General features: G+C 45.2%; 1 protein-coding gene across 1 annotated transcript in view; it reads left to right on the top strand.

Moving 5' to 3' along the window:
- Positions 1–17,460, top strand: part of LOC124805586 (myrosinase 1-like) — a 63,178-nt gene that overhangs the window by 26,708 nt on the left and 19,010 nt on the right. The window contains exons 6-7 of the mRNA XM_047266153.1: positions 4,077–4,222; positions 4,335–4,482. Coding sequence (XP_047122109.1) covers positions 4,077–4,222; positions 4,335–4,482 — 294 coding nt within the window. The remainder of the gene's footprint in view (positions 1–4,076; positions 4,223–4,334; positions 4,483–17,460) is intronic.

Here is a 17,460-nt window from a genome sequence, read left to right on the forward strand (position 1 = left end):
ACCATGTCGCAACAGTAATCTTTCAACGGGAAGGGGATCCATATATTTTACGTAAAACACATACTCGTCTGCGTCAAAATAAGTTGTGTGGACCTGATCAGAGTTCACATGAATTCTATCGACAAGCCTGTCGTGGATTTCTAGAAAGTAAGATTCTAAGGGGCCAAACTGCTGAGGTCATCGGTCAGATATCTAGAGACCCAGGCTGCACGTGTTACTTTGATTCACCGAAAGTAAAGCTCACAGTACCTTTTCGTTGAATACGCGTGGAACCATGGTAGCCACAGCGGAGCAGCCGACGCCGCTGCAAGTAGACGAACACAAACAAACAGTAAGGCGGAGCAGAGGCGCTACGACTCACTCGGCGGACGGAACAACACTAACGAGGAAATCTCCACACAAGCGGGGCTGCGGCAAGTGAAATAAACAAGAACCTTCCCGCTCGGCGCTCGAAACGGAACTGCTACTCTGGCAAGTCCGAGAAAATCACAAAAGAAGTTTCCGTCCCACGGGATGCATATGTATTGTTAGCTCACAGATACGCTTTTCCTGTGCTCTGGTAGTTCCGGTGTTACTTTTAATTAACGTTCACGATCGTTCTGCTGGGCGACAGCTCACAGTACTAACTAACTCGGAATGTTGGTTGATACTCTGTCGATACAGGTCGTTTGGAACAGATCTTAGTGTCTGACATCTGAAGGTTTGGGTTTTATCTAATATGTTGCAGTTTTCCTTCTACCAGTATCAGAATTTAACTGGAAATTTCAGCCTACGTAACTGTCGTTAGACTGCAATTTGTAGTCAGGGAGAATCGGCATCAGAAAACCCATCTTTTCCTTTCCTGTGAAAGTCAGAGTTAATCGATACGCAGTCGATACGTATCTTTCTTGATTTAACAACGCCCATCTTATACTTTGTGTATACTAGGTAATTAAAAAAAAGGCAAAAGTTCTCTAGTGATTCATTATACTTCTAGCAACCTAGAAGCAGAAGGCTGTCCTTGGCATTTGTGAAACAAGTCTGCTTGGAAGTTTGTGAATTCGCAGATGCCATAGACTCACTTCCTACGCCCTCTACTTTCTTTAATGCATACCAGTGATTTAGCCCCGAATATGAGAGACGGCTACATTTGTGTTTTCTTTTCGCACTTGACACAAGTTTCATTCTCAAAGATGTGAAAGGTAACAGGCAGTGTCAATAATTTATCACGTGCTGTAACAATTTGGAGTGACTAAATTTTTCCTTACATGCAACAGCACTCACTGAAGACAGTTTCAGTCACGATAGTCTAGAAAAAGCGAAACGTTGTTATACAGGGTGGTCCATTGATAGTGACCGGGCCAAATATCCCACGAAGCGAAAAAATTGGTCCAACATTCATATTTCTTCACGTACTACAAAAAATGGTTCAAATGGCTCTGAGCACTATGGGACTTAACTTCTGAGGTCATCAGTCCCCTAGAACTTAGAACTACTTAAACCTAACTAACCTAAGGACATCACACACATCCATGCCCGAGGCAGGATTCGAACCTGCGACCGCAGCGGTCGCGTGGTTCCAGACTGTAGCACCTAGAACCGCTCGGCCACGTCGGCAGGCCGAATATGTAATAAAAAATGGGTGTTCCTATTTTTAAAAAAAAAAACCGCAGTTGATATCCGTTTGACCTATGGCAGCGCCATCTAGCGGGCCAACCATAGCGCCATCGGGTTTCCACCTTCAAGCTAGACGAGTTTTGTTCTTTGTAGTTTTTTCGTTTGATGCTTATTTCGTGAGATATTCGGCCCGCTCACGATCAAGGGAGCACCCTGTATACTAGAGGATGTAAATGAAACTGAAAATTTTAATTTCCTTTAGTTTCTAAATTTAAATTTATATTAAGAACTTTTGAATTATCCTTGATCAGCCGAAACATTATGGACCCGCGTCGCTGCGAGGCTGGATGTCGCTTGGTGGAACGTGACGCGGTGAGGAAAGTATATAAGTGAGTCGAAGACGGATGGTAAAATCATTCTAGTGACAACACTGGCCGCAGATGGAGAAGTCTACTGTCATAAGCGACTTCGACAAAGGTGATATTATTATTCCCCAGAGCGTGAGAACGAGTATCTCTAAAACGTAACTTGTGCTGTAGTGAGCATCTACGGAGGTAGTAGAACGACCACTGGGTGCTACGTGGTTGGACGTCCACAACGCTTCACAGAACGGGGGATTGGGAGGCTTACCTGCTCTGTGAAGCAGAATAGGTGGCGATTTGCCACATCTCTGCCTAAAGAGCACATGCTGGTGCACGCGTAAGTGTTTTGGAGCATACCATTCATCGTAAATGGTTGAATATGTTGCTCAGTAGCAGACGACCCCCACGTGTCCATATGTTGGCCCAACGACGTGATCAAGCAACACTGCAGTGGCCACGAGATCGTCGAGATTGGACCGTGGATCAGGGGAAACGCGTCGCCTCGTCGCGTGAATCACATTGGTGCTACTTCAGGTCAAAGGTCGTCTCCACAAACGCCATCATGTAGGCGAACGACAGTTCGATATGAGCACTTCGCCAAGGATGGGAGCAGTATTATGCCGTGGTAAACGTCCTGCTACGGTCGCGTGGGAGTATGGTAGTGATCGAAGAGTCGCTCACAGCTGTGGACCACCTGCACCCCGTTCATGCTCGACGTCTCCTCCGCCGACGATATCACCTAACAGCAGGTTAACTGTCCATATCTCAAAGCCAGAACCGTGCTACAGTGGTTTGAGGAGCGACTAGTGTACTCACGTTGATGTTTTTGCAACGAAATTAGCTTGATGTGAATACAGTGGACCCTTTTAGGTCGCTATCAAGCACCATCACCGCATAAAGAAATCAGCGGCCCGCTGTTTAATTAAATTACATGACTTGAGCGTAGACATCTGGTGACATATACCTCCACAAACCTACTAACAAACATTCGAGTCCATTATACTCAGTATCGGTGATGTATAGCGTTCCAAAGAGGGACCAATAAGTTATTAAGCTGGTGGTCATAATGTCTTGGCTCGTCGGCGTACGTATTGTGACAGCTCTGATGCTCTCTTGTAAGGCATGGATCGAAAATACACTACTGGCTATTAAAATTGCTACACTGGAAGCGTGTATTCGTCATCGCCATACTGGCGTATCATCCGGCGTGATGGTATGGGGTGCCACTGGTTACACGTCTCGGTCACCTCTTGTTTGCATTGGCGGCACTTTGAACATTGGACGTTACATTTCAGATGTGTTGCGACCCGTGACTCTACCCTTCATTCAATCCCTGTGAAACCCCACATTTCAGCAGGATAATGCACGACCGCATGTTGCAGGTCCTGTACGGGCCTTTCTGGATACAGAAAATGTTCGACTGCTGCCCTGGCCAGCACATTCTGCAGATCTCTCACCAACTGAAAACGTCTGGTCAATGGTGGCCGAGCAACTGGCTCGTCACAATACGCCAGTCACTACTCTTTATGAACTGTGGTATCCTGTTGAAACTACATGGGCAGCTGTACCTACACACACCATTCAAGCTCTGTTTGACTCAATGCCCAAGTGTATCAATGCCGTTATTACGGCCAGAGGTGGTTGTTCGGGGTACTGATTTCTCAGGATCTATGCACCCAAATTGCGTGAAAATATAATCACATGTTAGTTCTAGTATAATATATTTGTCCAATGAATACCGGTTTATCATCTGCATTTCTTCTTCGTATAGCAATTTTAATAGCCAGTAGTGTAGGTAAGAAGTGTATTCCTTACTTTTTTTATCTACGATATAAAACTTTTATGCAACGATATAAAAGTTTTGGTAATCATGCAAATAAATGCATAAAATTACAATATTTCCATGTAATAAATAATGTCAAATATGCTTCCTGATATCAGAGCACTTCGATGTCTCTAGTCAACCGATATTATTTTGAGTACCATTTCAATTGCTGTACACTGTGATCTAATTAACTTACCCTTTTTACAATATTACTGTGGAGTGTATAATGCAAGTTAGTTTTTGATCTAGCTTCCGTAACTTATCTGTAAGTGTTGTTTCGATATATTGTACAGGTAGCGTGGGAATTACTTTTGAAATGGATGGACTTGAACCGCTGACTAATTCGACAGAGGATGCAGAGGCTGCTGAAAGGGCACGACAGTTTCAGGTGGGTGCTGTAGCTCTGCTGTCGCCCAGTTGGAGCTCCTACAACATTTCAGTGTGTTGCTCGTTGCTTGGAGAGTGCAACTGATCTTAATCTCGTGACATGTAAGTTCTATATATGGGACACGAATGACTCACGAAAACTAATCTGTCACTGTGTTCCGCAGGTGGGTATCTTCGCACATCCTATCTACAGCCAGGATGGAGATTATCCTGCTGTGGTGCGACAGCAAGTGGATGCCAATAGTGAGGCTGAGGGACGGCCCCGATCAAGGTTACCAACTTTCACACAGGAAGAGATTGAGTACATTAGGGGTGAGTATAGAAATATAGTGACAGCCCATTACGATTCAGCTACCGAGGACACCACTTAATCCAGTACTGTCCAGACGTGATTGTATCATGAACTGTTCTTCTCACATATTCATCCATCTGCGATCTTTGTTCTTACGATATTTTGTCAGTGAATCATGTCAGCAGTCGGAAATTAACGGCGATGGATGTTGAACTTTGTTTCACTAGAGCGCCCCGGCATTCAGCGATAAGTTTGGTTGCTGATGCATTGAGCAGAACCAGAGATCTAGCGAAGACGCACACCCGGGAAGAATGAAAACAGATCAGTTACATTATTTTGTTTCACAGTGTGATTGTTTACTTTAAGAAAGCGTTTCTCATTAAATACGAAGCGTCAAGTAATTTCCAAAAGACAATCCTTTAAAATATCCGACTGTTGTGACATGCAATATGTCCACCACAAGGGTGACATAGTTTTTGAAGGCTCTACTGGTTGTAATGGCCATATGACGTTCCCAACATTATCATTCTTCCCGAGATATTAAGCAGATCCAAAACAAAAATGTTTTCTAAATTCTTTCACTGCGCTAAATAACATTATTTGCTGTGAACTTTGTTATGGACAGTCATTTTTTGCATATATAATCAGTTTTTTTTCGGGGACTTGACATTTGCAACCTATTTTTCTCTGAAGAAGGTGTAACTCTTGATAATAGGTATAGCTGACAAAAAATTTTACTTGATTATGATTGCAAAGAATGTATTTTCGGAGAAACTGACGCTCTGTAATCATACAGAAGTCCTTCCAGTTTGGTCTCTGACGGACACCCGATTACTAATAAGCATATATTTCAGTGACAACGGCCTTGCCGCAGTCGTAACATCGGTTCCCGTCAGATCATCGACGTTAAGCGCTGGTCGGGCTGGCCTAGCAATTGCATGGGTGACCATCCCGTCTGCCGAGCACTGTTGGCAGGCTGGTGCACTCAGCTCTTGTGAGGCAAACTGAAGAGTTACTTTATGGAGAAGTAGTGGCTCCGGTGTCGTAAACTGACATACTGCCGGAAAAGCGGTGTGCTGACCACATGCCCCTCCATATCCGCGTCCAGTGACACCTGTGGGCTGAGGATGACACGGCGGCCGGTCGGTCCCGTTGCGGCTTCCATTGCTTGTTCGGAGGGAGTTTAGATTTCTTATTAAATGTTTTTCGGTCTCTGATAGTTCGGAACGTGTAGTAAAAGGATTGTAGTAAAAGTAAACACTTGATATTTTCCGCTATAAATGCAAGTTACAGCCTAAAGTTTCCACATACGCCCCCTATATTACATATATTATAAACCCTCGAGCCAGGTTTGTAAGGCCTCTTCGCTACTGCTCTGGAGACCGTGCTACCACAGTTACGGTAGGCCGAGTTTGTGAGCTCGTGAAACGGTTTCTGATCCAGTACACCGCTAAGACAATTTCTCCCTGACACTATTACGCAGTTATGCCCCAGGTTTAGGTAATACAAAAAAACGGAGGTTCTACAACTCTCCAATAAATTAGTAACAGTTACACAAATGAGTTAAAAAGGTTTACTTGTCTTTGTGGATAGTTGAATAAGAAAGTCTGCAACACTGCTTGTAATATAACACAAAAAAGGCCTCCCATGGTCAAGCGCAAATAATCGAAGACAAATTTCATAGTACACAACAAATGCAGTTACAGCAATTGTCTTTTCAATTCTAGAAGTTCACTAAACAACGTTCCCTGTCTAAGTGAGTTCTGGACGGTGATCTATAACCAAGTGAACGAGAGCTGCTCTTCTGTATTCCGAGTAGGCTTTATAACAGTATGTTTACTTTTGTGCTTAACATTTTGCCGCTCTCGCAACGGAGGAGCCTTCTCCATCCTTCCTTCCTTCCTTCCTTCCTTCCTTCCTTCCATTCCAGAGCCACCTCCTTACTTGGAGCTCGTGTACTTGGTCACCGCCTTCGTGCCCTCGCTCACGGCGTGCTTGGCCAGCTCGCCAGGCAGCAACAGCCGCACAGCGGTCTGGATCTCGCGGGACGTGATGGTCGAGCGCTTGTTGTAGTGCGCCAGGCGAGAAGCCTCGGCCGCAATGCGCTCGAAAATGTCGTTCACGAAGCTGTTCATGATGCTCATCGCCTTCGACGAGATGCCCGTGTCAGGGTGCACCTGCTTCAGCACCTTGTAGATGTAGATGGCATAGCTCTCCTTCCTCTTGCGCTCCTTCTTCTTGTCGCCCTTCGAAATGTTCTTCTGCGCCTTGCCAGCCTTCTTGGCGGCCTTCCCGCTAGTCTTGGGCGGCATCTCGAACGAACGTACGGCAGCAACACCAGTAGCAAGCGCTCCGCTCTAGTCAGCGTCTCCCCAGACAGTGGCCCAGCGATGGAAATATATTTGCAGAGAAAAGCACATAATGATATATATTGTATTTTAGGCCAATAGACATAACTAGTTATTGTAGTGGTTTTGAATATCTTTACTGGTCAGGAATTTTACGCCGATTGTGTGCAGCTGTTTCTTGTTGAATCATCTGATCAGTCAGAAGTCGCTTTGCAGAGGAAGGTAAATGACTATTGAAAATATAATTATTTTTGGATAGCTCAACATGAATTTTCTAAAGGACCGAAGTTTATCATGCATTTACCAGTAGAATAAGGCGCGGAGAAAAAATTTCTTAGTATAGAACTTCCGTCCGATTTAAACGAAACAGTCCATGACTGTGAAGCATCAAACTTTGCAGAAACATAGAAGAAAATCAGATACGTATGGTCATGAAGTAGTGAGACATAGGTTCTATACTAAATAAATAGTCCATGTACAAGTTCCATCTAACTTTGAATTTATGGCAATCAATAGATAACGAACTTCTAATGCATTGAAGGATTTAACATGAATGCCGTTTTGACTGGCACTTCTCTTCTCATAATGAAAATAAATCCTTTGACATTTCCAGATAAACGTTGCTCAATATAGCTTCTCACATAAATCTACTGCTATGCAGTATGACACTTTCACATTACACTAAAATAATATTTTCAAACAATAATAATATGCTGGTAAGATATGCGTGTCCGACGCAAATTACAAGAGACAGAACGGTGAGTAACTGTTCATCGAGAATATTTCGTACATCAAAAAAGTGTAAAAGTGTTCTTTGTCCGCCTTTCGCGCAGCGGCTTTCGAAGTCAATAGCTCAGTGCATATCTGACAGCGCTTCCACAATAAACACGTCACGTCACAAGACGTTCGTTTTACACATTCTCGCAGCGTTATTTGTTAACTGTTGCCGAGCGTTTGCTCGGTTAGTAAATGATTTAAAATCGTAGTGCAATCACATAATGTTACAGCTTCTGTCCGTTGTCGTCCGGTATCTGGCGGATTGTACTCAGCCGGCAAAGTCGGCAAACGCGAAGTCGATATCTTCTTACTCAGCGCCGCCCGTGGCGCCGGTGGAACTTTTACAAGTGAAGAGTCAATGTCACGGGCACCTTCTCGCATCTTTGCACCTGTGGTGCTTTTTGCCCTGACTGTGTCTTATTCGGACGACACATCACATCTCTCATTGGTACTGCTTCATACGATGGTGGAGTATGGCCGTTCAATTCATTCTGCATGGACTGGTCCCTCGTTTTTGCTCATCTAATGCAGAAAACGTGCCACCGCACGATGCTCCACTTTAACACTGGGCTGCGACGTATCTTTTTGACTTCTGCAGCGTCGTGCTATTATAGAGCGTCTCGCTGATTTCAGTGTGTGTCGGTAGCGCAGGCATAAACCAGCAAACAGACACTAAATATAACAACCTGATCTTTTTTCGACAAGAAAATTAAAGTTTTATGACTACCCCAAGTGTCATAAACACCTGATGTCAAACTATTTGGTCTGTTTCCTAATACCTCTGACTCTGTTACCAAAAATGTAAGCTAAGTATCCAAAGGACGTATAGGGATTGACTACGAATTGACTCTGGTTTTAAGCGATGGGGAAAGTTGACACATTGTACAAGACAGGGGTTGGAACCCCAGTGTCTCGTTTACTAGGGCATTCGTACACTGTGGTCACAGGAATGCACGAATTGCAATGGTACGACTTCCATCAGACCCTGATTTTCAACTTACCGACACACTAGTAATGTAGCAGCGCCTCTTGCTCATTATCCTCATTACTCGCGGCATTTCGCCCAGTCCCGTCAGAGCTCGAGCCTGCTGCGCATCTGCATAGAGGAGATCACTGGTCATCTCGTCTGATATATATATATATATATACACTCCTGGAAATTGAAATAAGAACACCGTGAATTCATTGTCCCAGGAAGGGGAAACTTTATTGACACATTCCTGGGGTCACATACATCACATGATCACACTGACAGAACCACAGGTACATAGACACAGGCAACAGAGCATGCACAATGTCGGCACTAGTACAGTGTATATCCACCTTTCGCAGCAATGCAGGCTGCTATTCTCCCATGGAGACGATCGTAGAGATGCTGGATGTAGTCCTGTGGAACGGCTTGCCATGCCATTTCCACCTGGCGCCTCAGTTGGACCAGCGTTCGTGCTGGACGTGCAGACCGCGTGAGACGACGCTTCATCCAGTCCCAAACATGCTCAATGGGGGACAGATCCGGAGATCTTGCTGGCCAGGGTAGTTGACTTACACCTTCTAGAGCACGTTGGGTGGCACGGGATACATGCGGATGTGCATTGTCCTGTTGGAACAGCAAGTTCCCTTGCCGGTCTAGGAATGGTAGAACGATGGGTTCGATGACGGTTTGGATGTACCGTGCACTATTCAGTGTCCCCTCGACGATCACCAGTGGTGTACGGCCAGTGTAGGTGATCGCTCCCCACACCATGATGCCGGGTGTTGGCCCTGTGTGCCTCGGTCGTATGCAGTCCTGATTGTGGCGCTCACCTGCACGGCGCCAAACACGCATACGACTATCATTGGCACCAAGGCAGAAGCGACTCTCATCGCTGAAGACGACACGTCTCCATTCGTCCCTTCATTCACGCCTGTCGCGACACCACTGGAGGCGGGCTGCACGATGTTGGGGCGTGAGCGGAAGACGGCCTAACGGTGTGCGGGACCGTAGCCCAGCTTCGTGGAGACGGTTGCGAATGGTCCTCGCCGATACCCCAGGAGCAACAGTGTCCCTAATTTGCTGGGAAGTGGCGGTGCGGTCCCCTACGGCACTGCGTAGGATCCTACGGTCTTGGCGTGCATCCGTGCGTCGCTGCGGTCCGGTCCCAGGTCGACGGGCACGTGCACCTTCCGCCGACCACTGGCGACAACATCGATGTACTGTGGAGACCTCACGCCCCACGTGTTGAGCAATTCGGCGGTACGTCCACCCAGCCTCCCGCATGCCCACTATACGCCCTCGCTCAAAGTCCGTCAACTGCACATACGGTTCACGTCCACGCTGTCGCAGCATGCTACCAGTGTTAAAGACTGCGGTGGAGCTCCGTATGCCACGGCAAACTGGCTGACACTGACGGCGGCGGTGCACAAATGCTGCACAGCTAGCGCCATTCGACGGCCAACACCGCGGTTCCTGGTGTGTCCGCTGTGCCGTGCGTGTGATCATTGCTTGTACAGCCCTCTCGCAGTGTCCGGAGCAAGTATGGTGGGTCTGACACACCGGTGTCAATGTGTTCTTTTTTCCATTTCCAGGAGTGTATATATACAGGGTGTGACAAAAAGGCACCGCCAAACTTTCAGGAAACATTCCTCACACACAAAGAAAGAAAATATGTTGTGTGGACATGTGTCCGGAAACGCTTACTTTCCATGTTAGAGCTCATTTTATTACTTCTCTTCAAATCACATTAATCATGGAATGGAAACACACAGCAACAGAACGTACCAGCGTGACTTCAAACACTTTGTTACAAGAAATGTTCAAAATGTCCTCCGTTAGCGACGATACATGCATCCACCCTCCGACGCATGGAATCCCTGATGCGCTGATGCAGCCCTGGAGAATGGCGTATTGTACCACAGCCGCCCACAATACGAGCACGAAGAGTCTCTACATTTGGTACCGGGGTTGCGTAGATAAGAGCTTTCAAATGTCCCCATAAATGAAAGTCAAGAGGGTTGAGGTCAGAAGAGCGTGGAGGCCATGGAATTGGTCCGCCCCTACCAATCCATCGGTCACCGAATCTGTTCTTGAGAAGCGTACGAACACTTCGACTGAAATGTGCAGGAGCTCCATCGTGCATGAACCACATATTGTGTCGTACTTGCAAAGGCACATGTTCTAGCAGCACAGGTAGAATACCCCAAATGAAATCATGATAACGCGCTCCATAGAGCGTAGGTGGAAGAACATGGGGCCCAATCAAGACGTCACCAACAATGCCTGCACAAACGTTCACAGAAAATCTGTGTTGATGACGTGATTGCACAATTGCGTGCGGATTCTCGTCAGCCCACACATGTTGATTGTGAAAATTTACAATTTGATCACGTTAGTATGAAGCCTCATCCGTAAAGAGAACATTTGCACTGAAATGAGGATTGATACATTGTTGGATGAACCATTCGCAGAAGTGTACCCGTGGAAGCCAATCAGCTGCTGATAGTGCCTGCACACGCTGTACATGGTACGGAAACAACTGGTTCTCCCGTAGCACTCTCCATACAGTGACGTGGTCAACCACCTTGTACAGCAACAACTTCTCTGACGCTGACATTAGGGTTATCGTCAACTGCTCGAAGAATTGCCACGTCCATTGCAGGTCTTCCCCAGTCGCGAGTCATAGGCTGGAATGTTCCGTGCTCCCTAAGACGCTGATCAATTGCTTCGAACGTCTTCCTGTCGGGACACCTTCGTTCTGGAAATCTGTCTCGATACAAACGTACCGCGCCACGGCTATTGCCGCGTGCTAATCCATACATCAAATGGGCATCTGCCAACTCCGCATTTGTAAACATTGCACTGACTGCAAAACCACGTTCGTGATGAACACTAACCTGTTGATTCTACGTACTGATGTGCTTGATGCTAGTACTGTAGACCAATGAGTCGCATGTCAACACAAGCACCGAAGTCAACATTACCTTCTTTCAATTGGGCCAACTGGCGGTGAATCGAGGAAGTACAGTACATACTGACGAAACTATATATATATATATATATATATATATATATATATATATATATATATATATATATATATATATATATGCATGCGTCGTGCCGTCCGTTCATTCAGACATGTCCGTCATGATGTTACACTTTCTTACTTTTTACTTTACTTTACATTTTAATGTCCGGAAACTAAGTCACAACCTTTCATTTCACTATAGGGCCACGTCCAAGGCTTCTTCAAAGGTTTCCGGTGGTGTAAGGATTGGCCGTTATCGTTATTGATAACATTTCCAGGGGACGCCGGCATGCTATAGTCTGATGATGTTGCTATGGAGCGTACTCGTGGAGGTTCCTTCCTTGACCCTCCATTGATGATGTTACAAACTTTCTAGGATGGTGGAGCAGGATAAATGTATCAATTTGAGGTAAAGGTCCCTACACTGGAAATGAACTTGCCGAAATTTATAATTGGAAAGCTTTCTTATACCTCTGACAGCGGAATACATATACTGTACTATAGTTGCTAAGCCTGTACTGTTGGCAGCTTCCAGAGGTGGCCTATGGGCCGAAACAAGAATAAATGTCTAATAAAAAGGAGATCTAAAATGCGTATCTTAAGAACTATGAAAACTCGTTCAATACAGCAGCGAAAATTAATAACTACTCATGACTCCTCAGGTACGTATTTTTGAGCACATATTTACTCTACATTTTTTCCTTCTCTTGGTCCACACTACCATCACTGACAGTCGCCTACCCTACAATCTTAGGAACAACGGTACCAGTACATGCATTCCACTGTCAGAGGTATCAGAACGGTTTTCGCATATGACGTACGACTCGTTCCTTTCCAATAAAGAGGCTCTTTATCCCCATCTTCCTAGAAACACCCTGTTTACAGGCGACGGAGTTCATAACTTTGACGCTCTGTAGCGTCGCCGGACGACGTTTCCGGACTGGGGTTCTTACGTAGAACTTGATCTACTAAGTCCCCTCTACAACCTCTAAAAGTGTGTAACATGAGTTCTGAAACACACTATATATAAATATTTTCTAGGTTAAAAAAAACACACAAAGATAGTTCATGTGGATGAGGAAACCGCAATCAACACTAACGTTAATTGTGAATTTCATAGAGATTTGCAGTACAAATAATTGCAGGAACAGCAGCTTCTACCCTATTATTTACACAGAGTGTCCCGTTATCCTTCTCGTGACTTCGGACCTTTCGTCCTGTAGAGCCAGGGGATTCTGCAATGTTATACTATGTTACATTCTCGCTTTCCTGCGTTTGTACTCTTCTCGTAGGAAACCTAGTTCACTAGAAACGATATACTAAATAGTCTCAGTATTCAGTTAGGTGCCGCTGAGAATCCTCATACTACAAATGTGAAGAACCAGATTTTCAGTGAACTCGTGGGCGTTAAGAGTCCTTTCCGATTAACTGCACCAGCGTATTTGTGCGAGACATACTCCCTCGTTTCGTGTAAGATATCAGATTGGAGCCTCGTGTGGCATGTCGTTATGCACAATTACTGAAAGTATGCAATATCATTAAGGGGGCACGCTGTATGGATCATTTTTATACCTCCGTCTAGCGGAAGTGCAAAGCTATTTTGTGGCGGCGTTAAATCTCGGCACACGATGTAGCATTTACGAGGGTGGTTTGAAAACTTCTCGAAATGGAACAGAAAAAAAGTACTTACACCACTGAAATGTTTTTTTATTTTTCAATGTAGTCTCCTCGTAAATTAATTCAGTTGTCCAACGACGTTCCAGTGCCTTGATCCCATCTCGAAAATGATTTTCCTCCAGGCCTGCAAAATAGTTGTCAACTACGTTTATCAGTTCTTCGTTTGAAGAGAATCTTCGTCCATCAGGAAAAATTTTCAGTTTTCGGAAGAGATGGAAGTCTGATGGAGCCATATCAGGTGAATAAGGCGATTGTGGCAACAATTCATATCTTATTTCGTGTAATTTTGACATGGCGACGGCGCACGTGTGCGGGCGCGCGTCAGGAGTCGCGGCACCCATCTAGCAGATATTTTTTTCATTTTTGATTCTTCGGTTAAAATCTGATATACCGTTTCAGATGACATCTGGCAAGCGTGATCAGTTTAATGCACTTTAAATCGGCGATCCTCCATGCTCATTTTGTGCACTTTTCCAATGATTTCTGTGCTGTGACACATCTTGGCCGCCCACTGCGCGGATCATCAAAAGTGGTTCTGAGCACTATGGGACTTAACATCTGAGGTCATCAGTCCCCTAGAACTTAGAACTACTTAAACCTAACTAACCTAAGGACATCACACACATCCATGCCCGAGCCAGGATTCGAACCTGCGATCGTAGGGGTCTCGTGGTTCCTGACTGACGCGGCTAGAACCGCACGGCCACACCGGCCGGCTCGCGGATCATCATCTAAGCTCTACCGACCAAATTGAAATTCATTTGTCCATTTGGCAACAGTTGAGTATGAAGGAGCAGAGTCCCCCAGTAAATGGCATGAATGTCCTTTGCTTTCATACCTTTCTTTACGAAGTACTTAATCACTGCTCGAATCTCGATTTTTTTCCATTTTCGCAAATAATTACGCGGGAACGACACCTCTCTTCCAAGAACACTGACTGACGTGGCACGTGTTTACAGGCAACAGTCCAATGAATATTACATGAACAACTCGTTGCGCTAGCGCTAACCTCTCGTGGTGATTCCGAGAACTTTTCAAACCACCCTCGTATATTAAGCATGTGAGTGGCAACTATGAAATTCACTGTACGTCCGGATTTGAGTAGCTTGTCTCTTATTTCCTCCTACTACGAGTTCTGGTAAATGAGAGAAATCACCAGTAGCGTCAATGAAATCATTTTAAAAAGTGCATCTTCTCCACGAGTGGTAACACTCTGAAGTCGAACAGATTTAATACTAGCCGCACGGTAGACTGCGCACAAAGAAAGACTCATTTCATCATGTTTCCGAGAAAATCAGCTGAATTAGACAGAGTGATTTTTTTGAAGCCTCGTCAAACTACTCTTTTCAATAATCTGTTGCATTGGTTGCGCACAACATTTGTTCACTAAGAACAACACGGTAGCTTCCCACCTTACATCACGAAGAACGAAACAAGCTCCGCAATCAGTATTCTAGAACTTTATGGAGGCTGAATCGTGAATTTACTTACAAAACTTTTTCTTAAGAATTTACTTTATTTACTAGTGATTCATCAAGAACATTAACACATTTAATCACACTATGTGAGCGTGGAAGTAGGTGCCAGGGAGTAACTGATGAAATCAAAATGAAATTGTTTTTAACAAATTGGAAATTTATTCCTAAAAGCTTTTTTTTTAAGAAACAAATTTAAAATTATAACCAGAAAGCACCCTCTAAATATCAAGTTACGATTTATTCAGAGGCAGAAAGAAACAAATTTTGTGTACGAGCTTTCGGGCGGAGAACCTTGCCGCTCCCTTTTGACACGGCCGTAGTCACGACCGCCCACAACAACCTCTGAAAGACTACACAGGTTCAAATCTGCAACACACCAGATTACCTTAAAGTAAAAGTTTTAACAATTCACACAAGCACACAAACTATGCACCCCGGAGGAGGGATGGTAATGGTACAAAACACTAAAATTAAAAGATTAACTTGCAACTTGATTTTAACTTCTAAGAAAAGTGTTACGGCGGAAGGGGGACAACTTTATATACTAAAATGATAATTTAAATAAAAACCCATAAAAAGCAATCTTATGTAAAATTCTACAAGGTTGGCCAAACCAATTAAGATGCTCTACAGTACACAGATACCGCCTCTCAAGATGATAGGCAAGATCAAAACATATTTCAGGAATTAGGTCTTTACACTCCGAGCAATAAATTCGTTAACACATGAAATCCGAGAAGCATGACAGAGGCAGCTCCGAACGACAAACTGCCTAACAAATGCGGATGAGACACAGACGAGCAAGCTGAGGACGAGAGTGACCAAGAAAACAAGAAAATTTAGCAAGAGTAAATCATACAACATATCACCAATCACTTAACTTCCAATAACTGCAATTTCTCTAGAAGACCTGGCGCAGCGCTGCCAAATCGCTCTCCCGAACCGTCCGCTGCCAGCCGCTTCAACGGACGCAGGAAGGCTCGCCGATCTCACGTCTTTCCTGGACCGCACCAAAGGACCGACTGCCCGCTGCTCCGTCCGCGACTGCACTGCTGGTGCGTCTCCCACACACTTCCAGACACACGACAGCGGAAATTCTGGCTTGTACCCAACCATGCAGAGGAAACGCGCCCACTGGCAAAACTAGATCCCTGCACCAGGAGAGGACCGAGCCAAGCTCCAGAAGATGATAACTGAAGGGGCCCAGAAGCGCTCGGATTACCAGCTCTCACGCGCCAGACTGATGTCGTGGATTGACCCCTGTTGCTCTCGTGTCGACCGCGAAGCCACTATCCCTCGCTATACGGCGCTTCCCACTGGACTCACGTGGCGACCTTACATGCGCCGACGCTCAAGACAGAGAAGTCATCTTGTGTCTCAGTGCGCGACCGACCAACCGATCGATCCAACCGCCAATGACCATCGCCTGAGCAACTCGAGCAGACTGGCGGCCTAACGCGCAGACTCAGTGCCCGACCGGGCAACCACTCGCTGAGTTCTCTTACTGGCGGAGTGGAAAGACTCATTTATCCGGCTTTAAAGATTGATCCGAACGAAAGACATACTAGCACTCCGGACGACCTACAGACACTAACTGCCTCACAAATGCGGAAGAGAGACAGACCCAGACTGACTCAGACTGACTCCAGACTCACCCAGACTGACCCACTGGTGAGCTTATAGCGCCCCTTAAATGCACGTGAACAGGCAACCTTTCTCCTTTCCCACCAGAGGGAGACACCAAAGCTGTGACTGACATAGCGGCGCCACCGCCAGAAACGGCGACTGCTTCACACAACGCGCTGCGGCGCGCTCTTCAAAACAGCAATTTTACCACGGATCAGAGGCCTTCCCGATGATTAAGCAATGTAGTAGTAGCAATTTTACTTCTGTATTTAGAACTAATAGTAGTTGTGGTGTCACCGCCAGACACCACACTTGCTAGGTGGTAGCTTTAAATCGGCCGCGGTCCATTAGTACATGTCGGTCCCGCGTGTCGCCACTGTCACTGATCGCAGACCGAGCGCCACCACACGGCAGGTCTCGAGAGACTTACTAGCACTCGCCCCAGTTGTACGGACGACTTAGCTAGCGATGCAACACTGACGAAGCCTCGTTTATTTGCAGAGAAGATAGAATAGCCTTCAGCTATGTCAATGGCTACGACCTAGCAAGGCGCCATAGCAATTGATAGTTATCGTATGAAGCATGTCTCATCAAGAACGATGTATACAAATGATGGATTAAAGTTAAGTATTCCAGAAGCTACGTACTTTTCTTTATAGCATTCATTACGTACCCTGTTTCAGACCTCACGCCATCCTGCGTGAGCTTATAGCGTGCATTTCGGTCTTCTCTAGCTATATAACAGTAATGGTTGTCCAGAAACTGAAGTGATGTCTTTCGAAAAAGTTCCTGGCAAAACTGAGCCATTAGAAACTATATTCATCCTTTTTGTAACAAATAGCTACTGACGGTTGTAACAGAAGTTTTCTTTACCAGTTTGTGCATATAATTTACCAAGCGTTATTTCTAATGTAGCAAACGGTTGCTAGAAGCTGCAATGCGTAGTGACACCTTTTATTTTGTTTTTAATTCTGTGTTTGCAATAGACTCTTTTTAAAAACTCCGAAATTCAAATGTTGTACGCATGCATTAGCAGTCTTTGTTTTATGATTAATTGCTTACGGAGAGAAGAAGGTGCTGTTCTAATA

Source organism: Schistocerca piceifrons, chromosome 7 (genome assembly GCF_021461385.2).
Source record: "Schistocerca piceifrons isolate TAMUIC-IGC-003096 chromosome 7, iqSchPice1.1, whole genome shotgun sequence".
Taxonomy (NCBI): domain Eukaryota; kingdom Metazoa; phylum Arthropoda; class Insecta; order Orthoptera; family Acrididae; genus Schistocerca; species Schistocerca piceifrons.